At 39.0% G+C, this 17,887-nt stretch overlaps 1 protein-coding gene across 6 annotated transcripts in view; it reads left to right on the top strand.

Annotated features, from left to right (window-relative positions):
- Positions 1–17,887, top strand: part of CAMTA1 (calmodulin binding transcription activator 1) — a 2,488,613-nt gene that overhangs the window by 495,587 nt on the left and 1,975,139 nt on the right. For 3 of the 6 annotated variants that reach the window (XM_069240211.1, XM_069240209.1, XM_069240210.1), the window contains exon 3: positions 14,873–14,989. The exons of the other annotated variants lie outside the window; for them this stretch is intronic. In XM_069240211.1, coding sequence (XP_069096312.1) covers positions 14,873–14,989 — 117 coding nt within the window. The remainder of the gene's footprint in view (positions 1–14,872; positions 14,990–17,887) is intronic. 6 annotated transcript variants of the gene reach the window in all.

The following is a 17,887-nucleotide window of genomic DNA, read 5'->3' as shown; positions in this document are numbered from 1 at the left end:
GGTGTATGGTTCTAAAAAATGTATAGGTTGGCTAGTTTTTTCAAGGGGCCAACTGAGGAAGGGTCCAAAATATAGAGCTACCCACATCGGAAACAGGGGGTCCGTTTTTGGTGAAAGAATGCCCTGAGTTCATTTTGTGTTTTGGGCCATTTCTTGTCACAGACACTTGGTCTAATCACACAAGTGAGGTACCATTTTTATCAGGAGACTTGGAGGAATGCCCGGTGGAAGGAAGTTTCTGGCTTCCCGCAGACTCCACAACTTTCCATTACTGAAATTTGAGGAAAATGTGTTTTTTAGTCAATGTTTGAGGTTTGGAGGGGATTCTGGTTAAAAAAAAATGCGGCGAGGGCTATGCAAGTCACTCTACCCTGGATTCTCCTAGGTGTCTGGGGTTTAAAAATTTACAGGTTGGCTAGGTTTCCCTAGGTGAGGGCTGAGCTAGGGTCCAAAATCAAGAGCTACCCACATTGAAAAAAGATGGTCCGTCTTCAGTGGAACAATGTGCTGTGTCTATGTTGTTATTTGGGCCATTTCCTGTTGCGGGCACTAGGTCTACCCACACAAATGAGGTATCATTTTTATCAGGAGACTTGGGGAAATGTGGGTGTAATGAAGTTTGAGGCTCCCCACAGATTCCAGAACTTTCCATCACAGAAATGTGGGGAAAATGTGTTTTTAGTCAAACTTTGAGGTTTGCAAGGAATCCTGGGTAAAAACATGTGGTGAGAGCCACACAAGCCTGCCTGCTCTGGATACCCCTAGGTTTCTAGTTTTAAAAAATAGAGAGTTTGGCCAGATTTCCTTGGGTGCCAGCTAAGCTAGGGTCCAAAACCTAGAGCAACCCACATTGGTAAAAGAAGGTCAGTTTTGGGTGGAAAAATGTGATGCGTCCATGGTGTGTTTTGGGCCATTTCTTGCCGTGGGCACTAGGCCTACCCACACAAGTGAGGTCCAGATTTTGTAGAAAGATTTGTGGGAGCATAGAATAGTAGAACATTTGTTATTACCTATTGGATTTTGCTTCATTTGTGTCTTTCAAATGTAAGCCAGTGTATAAGAAAGATGGCATTTTGAAAAATACTCTCCAAATCAAACGCTAGTATGGATACCCACAAATTCAGAGACGCAGAAATAACCACTGCTCCTAAGCTCTATATTTTGTGCCCATTTCAGAAATAGATACATTTCCTTGATACCCATTTTTTACTCTGCTTATTTTGCTGTAAGAATTAGTCTACTCTTAGTACTCAATGAATCACCATTGTACTGTGCTGATCAGTTGTTTGCTCTGGGCACCTCGGGTTTTTGGAGAACCTACAAACCCTTATATCCCTGCAACCAGAAGGGTCTAGTGGATGTAATGGTATATTGCTTTTACCAATCTGCCATTGTGACCCAAAGTTACCAATGAAAATTTTATTGCAAATGCCTGTTTTTTCCTACTAATTTTCAATATTTGTTTTTCTCAACATTTATTTTCCTTGAGAAAACCTTACGGAATCAGAATTTACACATTTGATCCCCTTACTGGATTTGGAATTTTGTCTACTTTTCAGAAATCTATATCTGTTCTCGATCACCCATGGTTTTCATATTGGTTTCCACCAAAAACTGGAAGTAGATTGAAAGCACAAATAAGGGAAAATAGGCTACCTCTTAGATAAATATTGAAACTATGGTATAAAATGTTTTATTTAATTCAGCTCTGACTGTTCCTGAACATTGGGAAGGTGGTGAATTTAGTGCACCAAACCGATCATGGATGCGATTTTTAGGGGGGAAAACTGCCACTTTTATCTGGAGCACTTTTTTCCTACTTTTCTAAAATAAATACCTCAAAATGTTGCTTTATTTTGCAAATGTTCTCAGTCCCCTCCAGAGGAATCCACAAATCCTGGGCACCTTGAGAATCCCCAGAATGTTGAAAAAAAAGGACACAAATTTGACATGGAGAGCGTATGTGCACAGAAAGTTATGAAGGCCTAAGCGCAAACGACCCCAAATAGGCAAAAAAGGGATCAGTACTGGGCAGGAAAGAACTAGCAGTGAATGGATTAAAGGTCAAGTTACGCCTGCAGAGGAGACATCCAACTTCTGAAAATCATATGACAGTCTCTACTCTTAATGACACTTTGGCACTTATCAGTAAGCTTCCAGTGTAAATAATGTAATGCAAATAAGGTAAACTTCCACACTCCTGTAATGCTTCAAGCTTTAAGAATCATCTGTATTGCATTGCCAACACTCTTTGCACTTCTATATATATCATCTGGTAAAGAAAGTGTCAATTATATTATAACTTCACAGGGTGGTGAAAGAAAGATAAGAGCATTCATGGAAAATATTTCCATGAATAAATAAATGAATTTGAAAGATATTTTTGGACCCTACATGTGTTGAATCGCCACAATCACCAGATTTCCTATAACAACAGGGTTAGGAAAATCAGACGTAAGGCTGAAAGTTTATGAAAATCATAAATTCCTGTTACTTAGACTGGTTTGTGAATTTGCAATACAGTTGTAAATTTCTACAATCGGTAGGTATCGGGTTGGTTATCCCAGGTAGCTTCTTTGTGAAGAGGTTCACAATTTGCCTGAAGATAACTTGAAAAAAGTGAAGTGAATTAACATCCGCTACTTGACAATTGGCATCCATGATTTTTGTGGAATTTCACAAATATTGCCAGTGTGGAACTTCCGACAATAATTGCTTGTGGGACAGTGACCAATGCAGAAAAGATCCCTATTGGTATTTTGTGTACTTTTGAATGTGAAGTATGCCATTGCATTCAATTTACCTTAAGCTACTGGCAAGTGAAATTCAAAAATGTAATACAATTTCACGAAATTTAGCCTAATTTCAGTTAAATATCTTGAGAAAATTAGCGGTTTCACACATCACATCACATATTACACCACTTTAGATTGATAAAAAAATATCCAGTAGCATCCATGTGAGAAAAGACCAGCTGTAATAAGATGAATATATGTACAATTTCAAATAGATATAGATTTCAGCTTTTCATAAATGGTTCTATAGCTGCACACACTTAACGTGAAGCACGTGCATGCCATAAAGATTCTGGTTTTGGAGGTGCGGTGCCTATGACTATGAATATCTGACTAATATTTTTGTATTCTGAATTTACTTCATCCTGAAGCCATTACTATGTTGGTCACCAGTGGTACTGGAGAAATCTAACACCCTGGGTCGGCCGCTTTCTAGTTGACTCCCAGATGGTGGAATGTGATATTGCAACATATCAAAGTGAACCATGATGTCCTGGCATTCAGAAGAGAATTAACAACTAATTTTTCCAGACTCCGTCTCTCTAACTAGCCCTCGTTCCTCCTGTTTTCTCTGTAATAGACACTGTTTTAAATTTTCCTGGATGTTATTTGCTGTTTTATATTCCTGTTGGCATCCTAGTTATTGTACGTTTCTTCTACGCCTGTGGCTAGGTCGCCTACACATGTTCTACAAATAGATAAATATTCATGTAAGGATGCTGGTCAACCACAAGTATCCACATCAAAATTAAAACTCAATTAATAGCATTTTTTAATGGATGCCCTTAGTTATGTTTGACTCTGTAGAACTATTTCAATAGGCTGCTCCATATCAAGTCTTGCTTGCATGAGACTTCTCATTTCTATATTTCATTTGTCAGATATTTTGGACCTGCTTGGGATCCAGGGTTCTCAATGTAACGTGATCCATCCGTGCTATATATTGAGCCTGATCCACAAAGTGAATTGTAAATCTGCACTCATAGAAGTATTATTCCTCATGGGTGCATAGTTACAACTTATTCACAAACTGGCTAGCTGTATGCATGGGAAGCAGCGCCAGGCTCAGCTGTCCAGGTATACTACTGAGTCCTGATTTTTTTATACAGTGATAGTAATCCAATTTGGAACAGGGTTCATTTTAGAATTACCCACTGTTGAAAGCCAGTCCAATGTGCAAATGCGCATGTTATTTCATTTTGCTTTTTTTCTCCAAGGGGAAAACATTTTTCCATCTGGAAAAACTCCTTACCTTTGACCTCCAACCTGTTTGGGGGCGGTGACTGTTTTCCTTCACAGCTTTTAAGTATAGGTACTCTAACCATTTTCAGGCAAGGACATTGTGGGATTGCAAATTGTGTATGTAAAAAACAGCACAGAATGTCAGTTTTTCATTTTGCTTACCTACGTGTAATTTATCTTTAATTTTATGAAATTTCACATCATTATGCAAAAGCAAATTATGAATATTTCACACAGCCCTACATAATACCGTGCCTTGTTTGTCCCTCTCCATACCTCTCCAGTAATGTTTATTGTTTCGTTTTCTATGCACTTATGGCAAACGATTACGCTGTAGTAAAACCATTTACCTAGCAGGTATCCTTTTGTAGATAGCTGTTATTTGTAACAGGAGCCATTTATGGCAACATTCAAAGCTTTACAGACATAAATGGCTCTGTGAATGAGGCCCCTTGTTTTTAATGATAGTTTGAAGTACAATAATGTTTGTTGTGTGATTCTCCGGTCATTACAGCTTCTGTGACAAAGTTTTCCTGGAGCTATACCCCGTGAGTGTTATCTGCATTTGTTCATTCAAGACACTGATTATTGTGAGGTCTGTGAAAAACTGCAGGGTTGAACTGTTGAGGACAACATAATTAACCATAATGGCCACTGCATGAAGTTATCCAGTGGAAGAGTTGCAACACAAAGGATAAGCGAGCAAATACCACGAGTGAAGATGTAAAATAAAAATAAATGTGCCAGTTTGTAGCAGTGCCTTTCATAGCAAACCTCTTGTGTTGGTATTCAGATTGTTTAAAATCACCAAGTGTTTAAACCAGTAAAATATAGAAATTGTTTTATCTAGTTTTGAGCTGGTGGTTACCACTAGCTTGTAGCGGTGGTAAGAATCTGCGTAAAGCGGGTGCTAACACTACCAAAATGCATGCAAAAAACATTTTCTGACATTCGCAATCAAAAATTACAACCAAGGTCATTATTGGAAGCAAAAATGCCATGAAGACCTTGTGCTGATATTATGGGCACTGGAGTGAACCTCAATGTGCTGTAACAGTTATGGTATTTATGTCCAAACTCGGAATGAATAATTCTATCAGTATCGTTGATGAAAAGAGAGCAATCAACCCTCCCAGGGTGCAGATGAATGGCCCACCAAGCTCTCACAATTGTTACCCACCTGGAAGTATGCTTGTGGACTAATATGCATTAATCCGCACGCCTTAACAGTTGTAATAATAGCTGGAGTTCTACACCAGGTTGGAATCCTCTTTAGTGTAAAGTTTTGGGTAATTTTCATCCTCTGATGTTAATGTAGTCTGCAAACGCATAAAGTAAAACAATAAAAAAATCAGAAACAAAAACTGTAAACCTAGTTGACATATCTATCTATACAAATATTGACATGCACCTAATGCCTTGTGAATCATTTGCCTCAAAATATGTTAGGACTGAAGTTATAATAGCAATTTAACACAATCTTGCAATAGATGGAAGTGAGTTTGGATTTGGACAATATTGCTAGATTACCAATTTTGTAGATATTTTTATTTGTTCTTTTTTGTACATATATTTGAGATGGTGGTTGTCAGCTAAAGTTTGAATTGTGTACCTTCTCGGGGAACCAATAAGATTGCAGGTATATTGCAGTCTCAAAGGTAAAAGGATCGATTGTGAAATTCTTTATCTAATTTGCTAGTGAGAGTAGAGATTTAGATTAGGAAACAGAATTTAAGGTGCACAGTTTGGTAATGGGAATACCAAACTGAAAAGGTGGCTTGTAAGGACACAAGTACCAAGCTTGTGAACTGAGCATGGTGAATAGGTAGGAATTTATGGGTTAAAACCCTTCATTTTTCAGACGAAGGCAGGAGCAGTATGAGGGTTTTCAACACTCCCACAAAAACAGAATTTCGTGATTTAATAAATGGGCGTTTTTCAAAAATTTAGCGTCACTTCTCGGTGGTGCTTTGTATTAGCTGCCTTTCTTCCGCTTTAGGGAGCGCTGCTAATGATCAGAAGTGCTACAGAAAGGCAGAAGCCCACAGGTTTCTGTTTTTGCGGACATGACTTAAGGTATGATATTGAGGTGAAAACCAAGCTAAATAAAAAATATTAAGGTGGATTGACGAAATTCAAAGAGCAAATGCGAGAGGTAGTCACCTCACAATTAAGCCAACACTCATGTAACAAGTTGGTATTTGGATCACCACAAAGCCAAGACAAAGCCAACAGTGTTTATCCATACGAGCAAGAACCTTGAGTATTGTTGAGTAATGATTTCAATGAATGTGTGGCATACAGAATTGTGGACTGGCACAACATTTTGTGTTACACGTGGGTGGTTGTACCAAGCAGGAATATTCAAACTGAGTAACTACTGTAAGACAGGAAGCAAAGATTACTGGGTCTAGATGGCATTGACTAATCAGAAACCGTCTAGACGAGAGTCCCAAGATGCTATTACGATTTCACCCGGAATTTTATGAAGAGAAACTGACAGACTTAAATACGTGTAGTCTGCTCAAGAGGAAGAAGATGGATGAGGTGGGAGACACTTACAAATGTTAGTAGTAAAAGTATGGTAGGGGAGCTGCCCGTCGTTTGTGGCTGTAGAACTACAAGCCATGAGATTGTATAAGTTATGGGAACGTTCATTTTTTATATTTTTGTATTTATTTAGGGAGATTTCTATAGTCCTGGCATGTCATCTTGCAGCCACTTCAGAGCACTGGTGGTGGTAACTATAGCTTTTAATGGATTGCAGACCCAGACCTTATGTCAGTACGGACTCACTCACTGTTGGCCCTCAAGAACGCGGGCTTCCGAAGAGTTCATCAATACTGTAAAGAAATGTATGTCTGAGTCGGTGGCAAATGTTTGGAAGTATTAAAATCAGGAACATGATTAAAAAAAAAAAAACTGGAGAGACACAGTGGTAATTGTGGTCTGACAGCACTGACAGGCCTTACGATAAAGCAGCAAGTGAATTGGACATCTGTGATCTTTTCTTTCTACATTTCACAAGCATTAAATTAAAAAACAATTCTAATACAAAAACACTGTCCCACGCCAGAAGTTGGCCTACAATGCTTATTCAAGTGCAAACACGCTTTTGGCATTACAATTTGTTTTAAATATGTGTGCTCCTCGGGTTTTTCCCCATACAGATGTCATATTGTAATACCTGAAAACATGTGTAAAAGTAGAAAGATGACATAATCGTGCGCACTGGCTCCCATACCACAGGTGATCCCTTTTTAAGTTGGAATTGGGCCGAAACACTGCACTAAGAGAATAAATGCAAGGTTGGGAGTCATATATTACCGGGTGTAGAATCAGGTTCAATAATTCCGCAGCACTCCAAATGAGCCTGTCTCTGCTGTGTAATTAGAGGACACACTCGTCGTAGCACCAGAAAAAGAATTACATTGTGAACAGTGACATTGAATATATTCCACTTCGCTGTTTCAATTCTGGCTCATAACTGCATTAGCAAAGCAGGCGTAGGTCGAATTGGTATTTTCCTTGCCTAACCAGATAAAAAGCAAACAAATGGGATAAGGAAAGCATAAGCCTAAAGCAGTGCTTAATTTGTAAGTAAAAAGGTGCCGGTGCTCAAAGCCCTCCTCTTAAACACGAGGCTGCTGAAATTAAATCTGCCAGCACTCACTGAATACTGAGGCAGCGTAATACGGAAGGCATCTCGGGCCTCCTCAATCCATTTACGGCCACCCCTGCCCCTTCAGCTCATCCTGCAGCTTTCTACTTTCTCCCTTTATGTCGCTTTTTCGTTTTTCCTTCTTCTGTCTTTTCCATGCGTCTTTTGCTTTCAACAAATGCTTGAGGCATAAGAATAAGCCCTGGCCCTCAAAAAATAAGTGCTGGGGCTCAGCACCGGAAACAACAAGCACAAATTAAGGACTGGCCGTAAGCACACAAGACACAGGGACAGTGAGGGAGAGTTAGGTGGAAGGTGCGTGTCAGCAGGGAGGTTTCCACCATTTTACGAATCTTATAGAAGAAAAAAACAAAGCAAGCCCCCTGTGCCTGTAGAAAACGAACTTTCATTTGACAATTAAATAGTGCTAATTCTCAATACATCTATGTTATTTGCAAACAAAATAACACATAGAACATTGTTTTACAACAGCATTAATCTTGACGTTTCAAGTGGGAAAATAAAAGTGAATATCAAAGCGAACCTTAAAGAGATAGAAAATGAGAGAGGGTGTGGGAAACTAACAGTATGGAACTGGAAGGGGCAGGCTGGAACCCTTGCTAGAAGCTGAAATATCGAATTGACCTCTCGTCACAGGACAAAAGAGCCTGATTGATTAGGACGGGATAAGTGCCAGGGCGTGACATAGAGGAATGATTCACTGCCTAAGCAAAGATGAGGTGGCCCTGGCCCTGCTGATTCAAATTTTTTAGAGACAAATATTCTGACCTTATGATGTTTCTGTATTACTCCTCCTCGCTGGCTTTTCAAATGTAATTTATGAATGTATTTTCCATAGTGTTAGGATGAACCCAGATGTTCTCTTGGCCCCCTCAAACCATTTTAAGACACTACAAATTTACACAATTACGAAAAAAAGTATTAAAAAACTTAAAATATTGACAATAACATTAAACAATATAGGGCATGGTGAATTAGGGAATAAAGACTTTCCAGCCATATGCAATAATTAGAAATGACCCGAATGCTTACCGATATCAGTCATGCAAGTAAAGAACGAGCTGAAACCACGTTAGCAAAAACGTAAAAATCAAATGCATTCCCTGAGCCCTAATTTTAAAGTGTTAAGGGATGGTTTGTAAAAGGCCGCAAGCAGTTGCTTCATGGAGTGCGGGTTGTTGGGTTGTGCTCCAAGTTGTTTCAGGGCCTATCCTTTTTTGTACCTTTTAATCTTTGAGAAATTCAAGTGCCTGAATCTCAATAGCCCACTGTCAGGAACAACAGATTTGGCACACGGCCTGTGGCAACACACTACAAATATGTCTTGTTTCTGTATCTGAGATGTTCCCCATTATAAAGCGTTGTTTGCTTCATTACACCTGCCGCTTGCAGGATACAACAGCTTATTTGTTTATTTTGGGGGATTTCATTTTTGGATACATATGCTTTTATTTTTCTGTCATGCTACCCTCTTTATAATCACTAGCCACCTGAAAAATATGTGTTTTTTATTTGCACCTAAAAGAAAATGCAAAGTTTTGCTTTGGGCCTTTGCTGAGGCAATGGGTCTACAGACAGCACCTATTTATTAATGTATTTAGATTTTTATTGTATTACGTTTATCATTTAATTTTTTCAGGGCGTACATTGTCCACTGTCATGAAGTAGTGTTACAGGGGTGTGTATGAGGATATTCAAATAGTAGGTGGCCCACCCACTTCCAAATTTCTCTAAAGTTGAGTCCCTTGTCAAAGCTTGAAGGCAGCAAATAAAACCCAAGCAAACAAGCGTTTATTTAAAAATAATAAAACATGGATACAATAATTTTTAATTGGGAGAATAAGTACCAGTGGAAACATTGCTAGGAAAGAACAATATGATTTTTAAAGTGAAACAGCTTGTAGCCTTCATTCAAATGTCCAAAATTTCTAGCCATCCATTCTCAGGTACCACATTGAAATCTCATTTCCCCTGTGGTCCATGACAACAGGCTTCTGGATTTTTTTCCTGTTAAAAATGTCATTAAAGATTTGCGACATTTCAATACTCAGATTGAGGTGTGGCTATATTTTGTTTGAAATTTTCACTGAATGGAACACCTTGCATAAAACGGTTATGCGAGGTGCTCGGAGGACTCTGGTTGTAGCAGTAAATAGTTGTGGTGTAATACATTTTCTGTGCACCCAGGAATCAGGTAGTAGACAATTATGCGAAATTGTGTTTTGTGATAGTGCAGGAAATTTTAAAACTGCATATAGGGCGAAATTCACATATTACATTGATGTAATTAGCATTGTGCCAGGGCCAGGGCCTAAGTACTAAGTAAATCTACCCAAGGTGACCTTGCCACTTTATATTTATATGGAGGTAAGGACTAGCGGGAACAGCAGCTAAGCTTGTGCAAAAGGTTCAGGCTTGGGCTGTGAAAATAAATTCTTCATACCTAGGTCAGCCTAATCACTTAGGCATGCACCATTGCACCTTCAAACATCTTGCAATCTACTCTTACTTACTTTATAACGCAGTGCAGCTTTAATTCGGACAGAAATCTTCCAAATGAAATGCTTCAGCATTAGGCACAGACCCAGCTTACGTCGAAAGTCAAATCCTCCTCTCCATCCTGCATGGTCGGCGGGCGATAAATCACCCGTCACTGCCTACATCCATGCTGATGATTTGGTGTACACACAGTGCGGGAGATGGCAGGTCATTTAGACTATGAATAGGATTAAGGCCAGCCCAAAGCCCTCGGGGACCACAAAATCATAACTACATTATACTAAATTTTTCTATGGCAATCTGTGTGCGATTAAAGGAGAATGATTTAAAAGCAATTCATTGTGCCATTGGACAGGATTTCATTTCTTTCTTTCCTAAAAAAGGAGTTCGGAGTCTGTCTTTATTGTTTTGTGAAAATTAATCAGGGCACTTGAAATGCAAGAGACCTCGTGAAGGAGGAAAAAGGCCAGCCAAGCCTCTCAGATAAATGTGCCTGGAAAAGGAAAAGGAACAAAAATTCAGCTACAACCTTCTGACAGAATTAATATTTTGGTCACTGTCCCTGTCTATCCTCTTTCTCTCCTCACTCTCTACTTTCATCACTATGTCTTGCCCTTTCTCCCAGCTGAGCAGTGCACTTCACATGGATAGAAAGAAATCACTTATGATGCGTCATTGCCAAAAGCCTTGTTCCCCTAAGAATACAGGTAACTGGATGACAAGTAACTATTCCTAGGGCTCTATTGTTATCTAAGGGTATATTTTTGTGTCTGTTACCCTCCTTGCATATTGCCTATTCCCAGACATCGATTCTTAAAATCAGTAAGCCTGACAATAACCTTATGTAGTGAGTGGGTAGTGTATGGCTTACTTTTGTAGCCTTCCTGACCTTCTTCAGCAATTCAGTAGTAAATCATCAACTTTTACTACATCGACCTTGAAGCGATTGGCATAAGTCTTGCTTCTAGGGGAAAGCTAGAGCAGGTTAAAGTCATGTTGGTCACACAACCAAGTTTACAATACATGTCTAAATACATTGATACATTCTTGCTAAACTTTGAAGTGTTGAGCAATGTTCACCAGAGTTTGCATTCAAGACTGGTAAAGGCCTGACATAGATATCCGAGGCTGTAATATGCCAAACTTCACAAAATACATAACAAGACTTAGGGATGTATGATTATCGGAAAATATTCTCAGGTGCTGTCCAGTTGTTCTGAGGGGCACTGTATTTCCTAACAAATAGGTTCACTCCATACAATCTTGATAATCCCCTAACTTCTAATTGCCATAATCCACTCGAGGTTCCACATTTTAGAAAGTTCAAGTCAGTTGTAAGTATTTTGCAGGTCATGCAAAATAAGCTGCTGCACCTTTCACATTTGTTCATAACACAAAGGTACTGATGAAGTTCAGGACTATGTGCCTTCTCTTATAGTCTCATCATTTTGGAAACAGTGCCCATACCCAGTTTTCCTGGCATGCTTCATCACAACTGATGTACCGTAGTGTGCAATAGTAGATCTTGGTCATACCAAAAGCTCTGTGTTAGTGATTGATTAAAACTGTTTAGAGGGATACCAAATCAATTAGATTTTAATTGGTATGTTCCTCTGACAGGTTCACACACATTTGGTTGTTCTTAGGGCATTTATCACCCTGTCATCCCTCAGTTCATGTCATCACGTTTAAATGACTTTTTAACTAACCATTTTAACTAGTGTGGGACAATAAATCCAAAAAGTTATTGTATGTGTACCTTCTGCTTAGTTACCCTCACATCTGCACTTATGATCCCTGTACAGGTGAAGTCATCCATCTTCAAAATCATGTGAGTAAAGTTATTTGATTTTTGTGTAGCAAACACTTTTTGATTGCTGACATAACTACTGATTCTTCAGAGCATTAATTATCAAGGATCTGTTAGTCCTGAAGAATGATGTCGACCCTCTGGGCGCATAAAACCGTCTGTAACATGTTAACATCAATTGAGGGATTATAGGTGATAAATGCCCTAAAACTAACCAAATATTTTTTTATTTGTCCTGTTAGAGGAACCAAACAATAAATATCTACTTGATTTGGGATCCATCTAAACTGTTTAATCTCCTATGACCTGGGTCCCCTACTATAACAAAGAGCTCTGTAAGCCCCAGATCCACCCCTGTGCACTATAGTGCAACAGGTGTAAACGCATGCCCTATAATGAAGCTTGGCATGAAAAGTGGGTGAGGACATTGTTGCTAAATAATGCGATCATAAGAAAAGGCAGAGAGTTTGGAGGTTCATCAATCTCTGTATGTGTTGTCTAGATAGGTCAATGAGCAATTGATGACCCTTTTCCTCTCACCTTTCTATGTGTAGGTATGTTTGTTCATGACACACGATATGTCCACATGGATCAACAATAAGATGAGTGTCTGATCAGGGCAGGATAAGATGTTATCTGTACATGTGGCATCATGTGTGTCTACATGTGTGCACTCTCGTCAAAAGCATCTAGAACCATGTACATGTGCATAGGTTACAAGGAAGCACTGCCATGTTAATTGGTAAAATGGAGGGACCAGGTAGCTCGTGGTTCAATATCTCTGAGGCAGAATATCATTGGAGAGTGTCTCTATCCTTAATGTCCATTAAGGGCCTCTTTCATTTAAAGTGTCACTATGTGTTTCTCGAAAATTGTGGCATGGTGACCAAGGTACCACGCAGTAGTTGATGGAACAGGTTTTGTGAAAGTGAAAAGAAGAATTTACTGGAGGCAGTTGTGGGAAATCAAGCATGCATTTCTTGCCCAACTTCTTTTCATGTTTATGTTTGCCTTTCCAACACTACCAATGAAATCTGAAACCATTACTTGTCATCTAGTTTGTACAAGAAAGTGTGCTTATTTGGCAAAAGCAGTACATAAAACTGAAATAAGAAAAGGAAGACTCAGCCTTAGAACCCGAAGAATAAATGTGACCTTAAGACCATTACAAGAGATAAACAAGACTAGCTTTTGTGACAAATGTAGGAATATGGTCCTTCAATTTATCCAGCACGTGTCCAAATGAGAAATTGCTTTTTATTCCTGCACTGCATTGAAAGAATTCACCAACTTTTAATTCTATTCATTATCTTCATGATCTAGAATGACCTTTCTTGACAGGTGAAAATAATTCTTCAGGTTGACTCAGTGCATCTGCGACCAAATCCAGAGTTCTGTGAGAGAGGAATTCAATTATTTACTCCTTAGGATCCACCTGGACATAATAGAATGTAGTCAAACCTTCAGTTAATTTTGGTCGATTGTGATACTGTTATCTTTTATTTATTTATAACTAGTTTGCATCCACAATTGTTGACATCTGAACAATTCCAATTGTAAACAGCTACGAAGGCAATATGATTGAGGGCCCACCTCATGTTCTTCTAAGAGTATATTGCAGCACAGGAATAGGAGGTGTTCCTTGAATACATCCCACAGTGATCAAGTAAGACGAAATAGGTTATATGTCTCACACTTGGACTCAATTCAATATATATCATCAATCCACCTTGATACCATGATAATAACTGCATCCCCACATTAAAGTAATAATATTAATAAGAAGCATTGAAGGATTGGCAGATACCAGGACTGGTCAACGTAGCACGAGTGCACCTGGAAACAACTGTATTTATGCACTGAACTAACGGTTTACGAAAACAGATTTTAAGTGCTTGGAAGGGGATGGTAGATCACCCACTACTTCAAAGCAAAGCTCAACAACAAAAACATGATGAACATTTTTCAGTTGAACACTGTCTAAAAAAAGTAAAATATTTCCTCCAAATTTTTATTGACTAAGCCGTGACATTATTATTAATGGAAGGTATTGCCGTCACATGAAAGACTTACATAAGGACTTTCTATAGGTAAGTCCTTATGATGTACCAGTAATGATTAGGATTTGTGAAGAGTTGAACCATGGTCAGCTAATATCTACTAAGAGCAGCAAAAGACCAATTAAGTATCTAAATTCCCGAATATATTTTTTTCTTTTATTAATAGTTAATTATTAGTTAATGATTTAGATGAATGTTTGCCATTGTATAGTATTTATAGTAAGACTTCGTATGAAACAATGATGGGTAAATGGGAATGACATGGCTATACTTCCATCACATGATTCTGGTGACATAAAACCTGTTAAAAGATTATATGCCTAAGTATGGTAAATGTATAGGAGTCAGGGATACCTTAAATCAAACTAATCTTACTCAGCTTTCCATTTCTAGCTGTACATAAAACACCTATGTCCCACTCATTTCGGGCAAGTCCCCTTCCCTTGCTCCATCTGAATGGAAAAGTGCAGCGACATGTTTGCTTAAATAGCTGACATCTTCAGGTTCAAGCCTTGCCTTTAATGTGTGTGACAGGTGATGACATCAATACTGCATAGTTGTCTACTATTGATGACATCATAGTGTCCACAGACCAACATTTCGGTGGTCTTTCAATGTCAACAGAACCATGAGGTAGAATTATACTTTGTGAAAAACTGCTTATAACTAAATTGATGGACAGCAATATTTTGATTCTTATCTTTACCAGAACAAATCCTCTATGTGGCTCTGTTGTGCTCCCACGTGCTGCACTTATAAACTGCCTCTTCTCCTACTCGCACAGGCTTCTGGGGGACTCCAGCAATGGAGGTGGGGAGGGCGGCCTGGCAGCGAAGCCCAGAATGGCAGTCGGCAGCGGGTGGGAGCACGGAGAAGCCCGAAAGAGGTTATTTCTTGTAAGGTAAGGAGCACTTTTCATCCTGTACTTCATGGGAGCAATGCTAGTACTACAAACCAGACACCTTTGTTGCTGTCAGATCTGTGAAAAGTGAGGCTATTTCTTATATGGCTTGTTAGGTGATAAGTTCTGTATCATTTGTTGTTTTGCTTCTGCACTGTTGAATATCTTCCTTTACCAATATGTCAAAATAATTGTCTAGATTAGCAGTTGATAAAAGTTAAGATTTTTGGTCTTTGTTTGAGTTAGAGTTTCCTGCCTTTATCTAAGCACACGTTGTGAAGCAGCTATGTGCAAGTTATAAAATGACCCCAGTGTTCACAAACCTGTCCTTCAAAATAAGTTGCAGGTTGTAAGTTGATAAAGTCCAAGTGTATATTTTGTTAGTGTTTGATATAACTCTATACACGAGTATAATTTTTCTGTCACGAAAAAGTCCTTTACCATGTGAGAATTTGTAATTTTGTTGGCCCAAGCATATAAAGCATATCACCTGAAACTGGAAAGGAGAGAATTGTGTTTCTGCATGGAATTATCCATACCTTTAGGCTGTTTGTTTTGTAAACTGAACCCACAGCGAAGTCCCATGTGTGGGAAATATTGGTATGCATGGCATGAGTAACTTAAGACATAAATAAGTCATTAATCTTTGGTGTTGAACTGTCTTTAATTCTAATGCAAATAATCTTGACAGTTTCACTACTATTGGTCAACATTATAAATGCAACTAGTAAATATTGGAAAATACTTTTTCTGGTTATGAAACATGTTTAAAAGGTCCCAGAAATAGTGTGAAGCTGCCCAATGTAGACTACATTAGAGTTGTACTCTGAGGCTCTGGCAGGTAGACAATAATCCCTATCTCAAATTCTGTTACATTAATTCTTGTAGGCTGAATTAGAGACATACATTGCAGTGTAAGATATGTTAAAATGGGGGACATAGAAACTCTCTGTATTGCTTTTCCCTATGAAAAATTCCTATTACTTCAAAGTGAGGAATGCATTCCTTTTAAGTGAAGTGTGAAGGGACTCTTTAGTTACATTATGTGTTGCTTACTCTAAAACGAATCTGAAGTACCTGAAAGGCTTTGATAAAACATGTCTTTTCAATAGTTACCAGAGGTGCAGAAAAATGCAATGAGATGTACAGATCTACTAGATCTTTGAATCTGAATCTTGCGTTTTGCACCTCACAAAAGGCACACTGGAGATAAGAGGCCTCTCTATGCAATGTAAATTGAGTGAAAACCAGTATTACTTTCAAAACACGTCCCTTGGTTTTTCAGTTCATTCCTTCTCACTGATCTCTTCCCCCCTTTGGGTTCTACCGAATTGTCCCCAGGTCCTTCATAGCGATGTAAGGTTTTGTCCACGCAGTGCTGCATTTACACATTGGTCATGTCACTGCATTTTAAATAGCAAAACGTGATCACTCTTGAAATCCTACAATGTCTTAATACTACACACCTGAGAATAGGAGAACTTTTGACCATTCTTAGACAGTTGGAGCCTTTGATCTCCAGATGATTGTTTGAACCAATTACTGGGGACAAATTGACAGTCTATCCTGCTAACCCCGCAGGAATCTCCTCACTTGCTTCTTCTCAATTAAATGACTACACTGACCAAGATTTAGAACAAGGATAACAGTGAACAAACTTGGTAGCTTAGCACACAGTTTATATGATCATGGATTGAATTACGGAAATGCCATATTTGAAAAATCGAATTAAAGACTATGACAACACCAGAATTGATTCTTATGCACTTAGCTTTAGACAAATGGGGACTAGTATACATGTGTGTATGGAAAACGTGTGTGTGAGATCAGGGGCAGTTTGTTTGAAGCCCAGTCTCCATACAATGTTTTTGAACAGAGGTTATTGAAGTTTGGCTGAACTCTGAATGGATTTCTTTGGGTTTTCACAGCTTGGCAATCTGCAGGACCGTTTTGTAAGTATTGCTTACTTAGTTTAGAGAGGCAGTCAACACATGGGACATATCATTAATTAAATCACAGGGTTGGAGCAGGAGAGGGAAGTCAACTCATCAAAGCAATGCAGATTTGTCTTTTGTGCAAGTCATGCCGTCCGAATATTGCTGTCTGTTTCTAAGCGCATTTTACATACTACTTGCTGGTGATACACAAATATAATAACAGGTGGTAATCTGTTTCATATGTCATTATTAAAAGATTTGCCCTAGCAGCAGACCATCAGGAAGTGCTCGGTTTTAGGGACGGAGAACCAACTGAGCTTGTGGCCACCATTTAACATTCTAGTTGACAGTAGCAGTTAGAGAACTTGGTTTTAGGGTCTAAGCACTACTACATCTTTCTACAGCTGCATCTTCAGAGTGATTGTTAGAAAAAGCTCTAAAACCAGGGCAACTACCTTCATACAATGGAGTGCTATGGGAGATCTAGAGTCAAAGGGAAACATTGTGCACCGCTAGGGCTAGAAGTCAGGAGATATGGGCAAGTTAGGGGAAATTAAGTTGCAGTGCTTGCTCACCAGCAGGAGCAGCCCCTCAGTGACCAAGGCAAAACCCTAACTCTAAAGTGAAATTATAATCCCGCTGAACCGACACAGCCAGCTGATGTCAGACACTTGTAGTTCCAAGGCAACCTCAGATGCAGGTGCTCTTGCTCTTTCCAGATCTCTCAAATGTCATACTGAATTGGGTCTTCAAGGTCAAAATAGTTTTAAGTGTGTTACAGTCTATTGTCTCATCAGGCAATGGCATAGCATGGATTCAGTGGACCCTAGTGCAAAGGAGGGAAATTCGCTCCCAACCGCCGTGTAGTAGAGTAAAAACATAACCATAAATAGTGCTGACGGCTGATCACGCTCCTAGGCCTCATTGCAGCTGCTCCCGCTGACCAATAGTGGCTACATCC

This window comes from Pleurodeles waltl, chromosome 6 (assembly GCF_031143425.1).
Source record: "Pleurodeles waltl isolate 20211129_DDA chromosome 6, aPleWal1.hap1.20221129, whole genome shotgun sequence".
In the NCBI taxonomy this organism is placed as follows: Eukaryota; Metazoa; Chordata; class Amphibia; order Caudata; family Salamandridae; genus Pleurodeles; species Pleurodeles waltl.
This window is presented reverse-complemented; position numbering and strand designations above follow the sequence as displayed.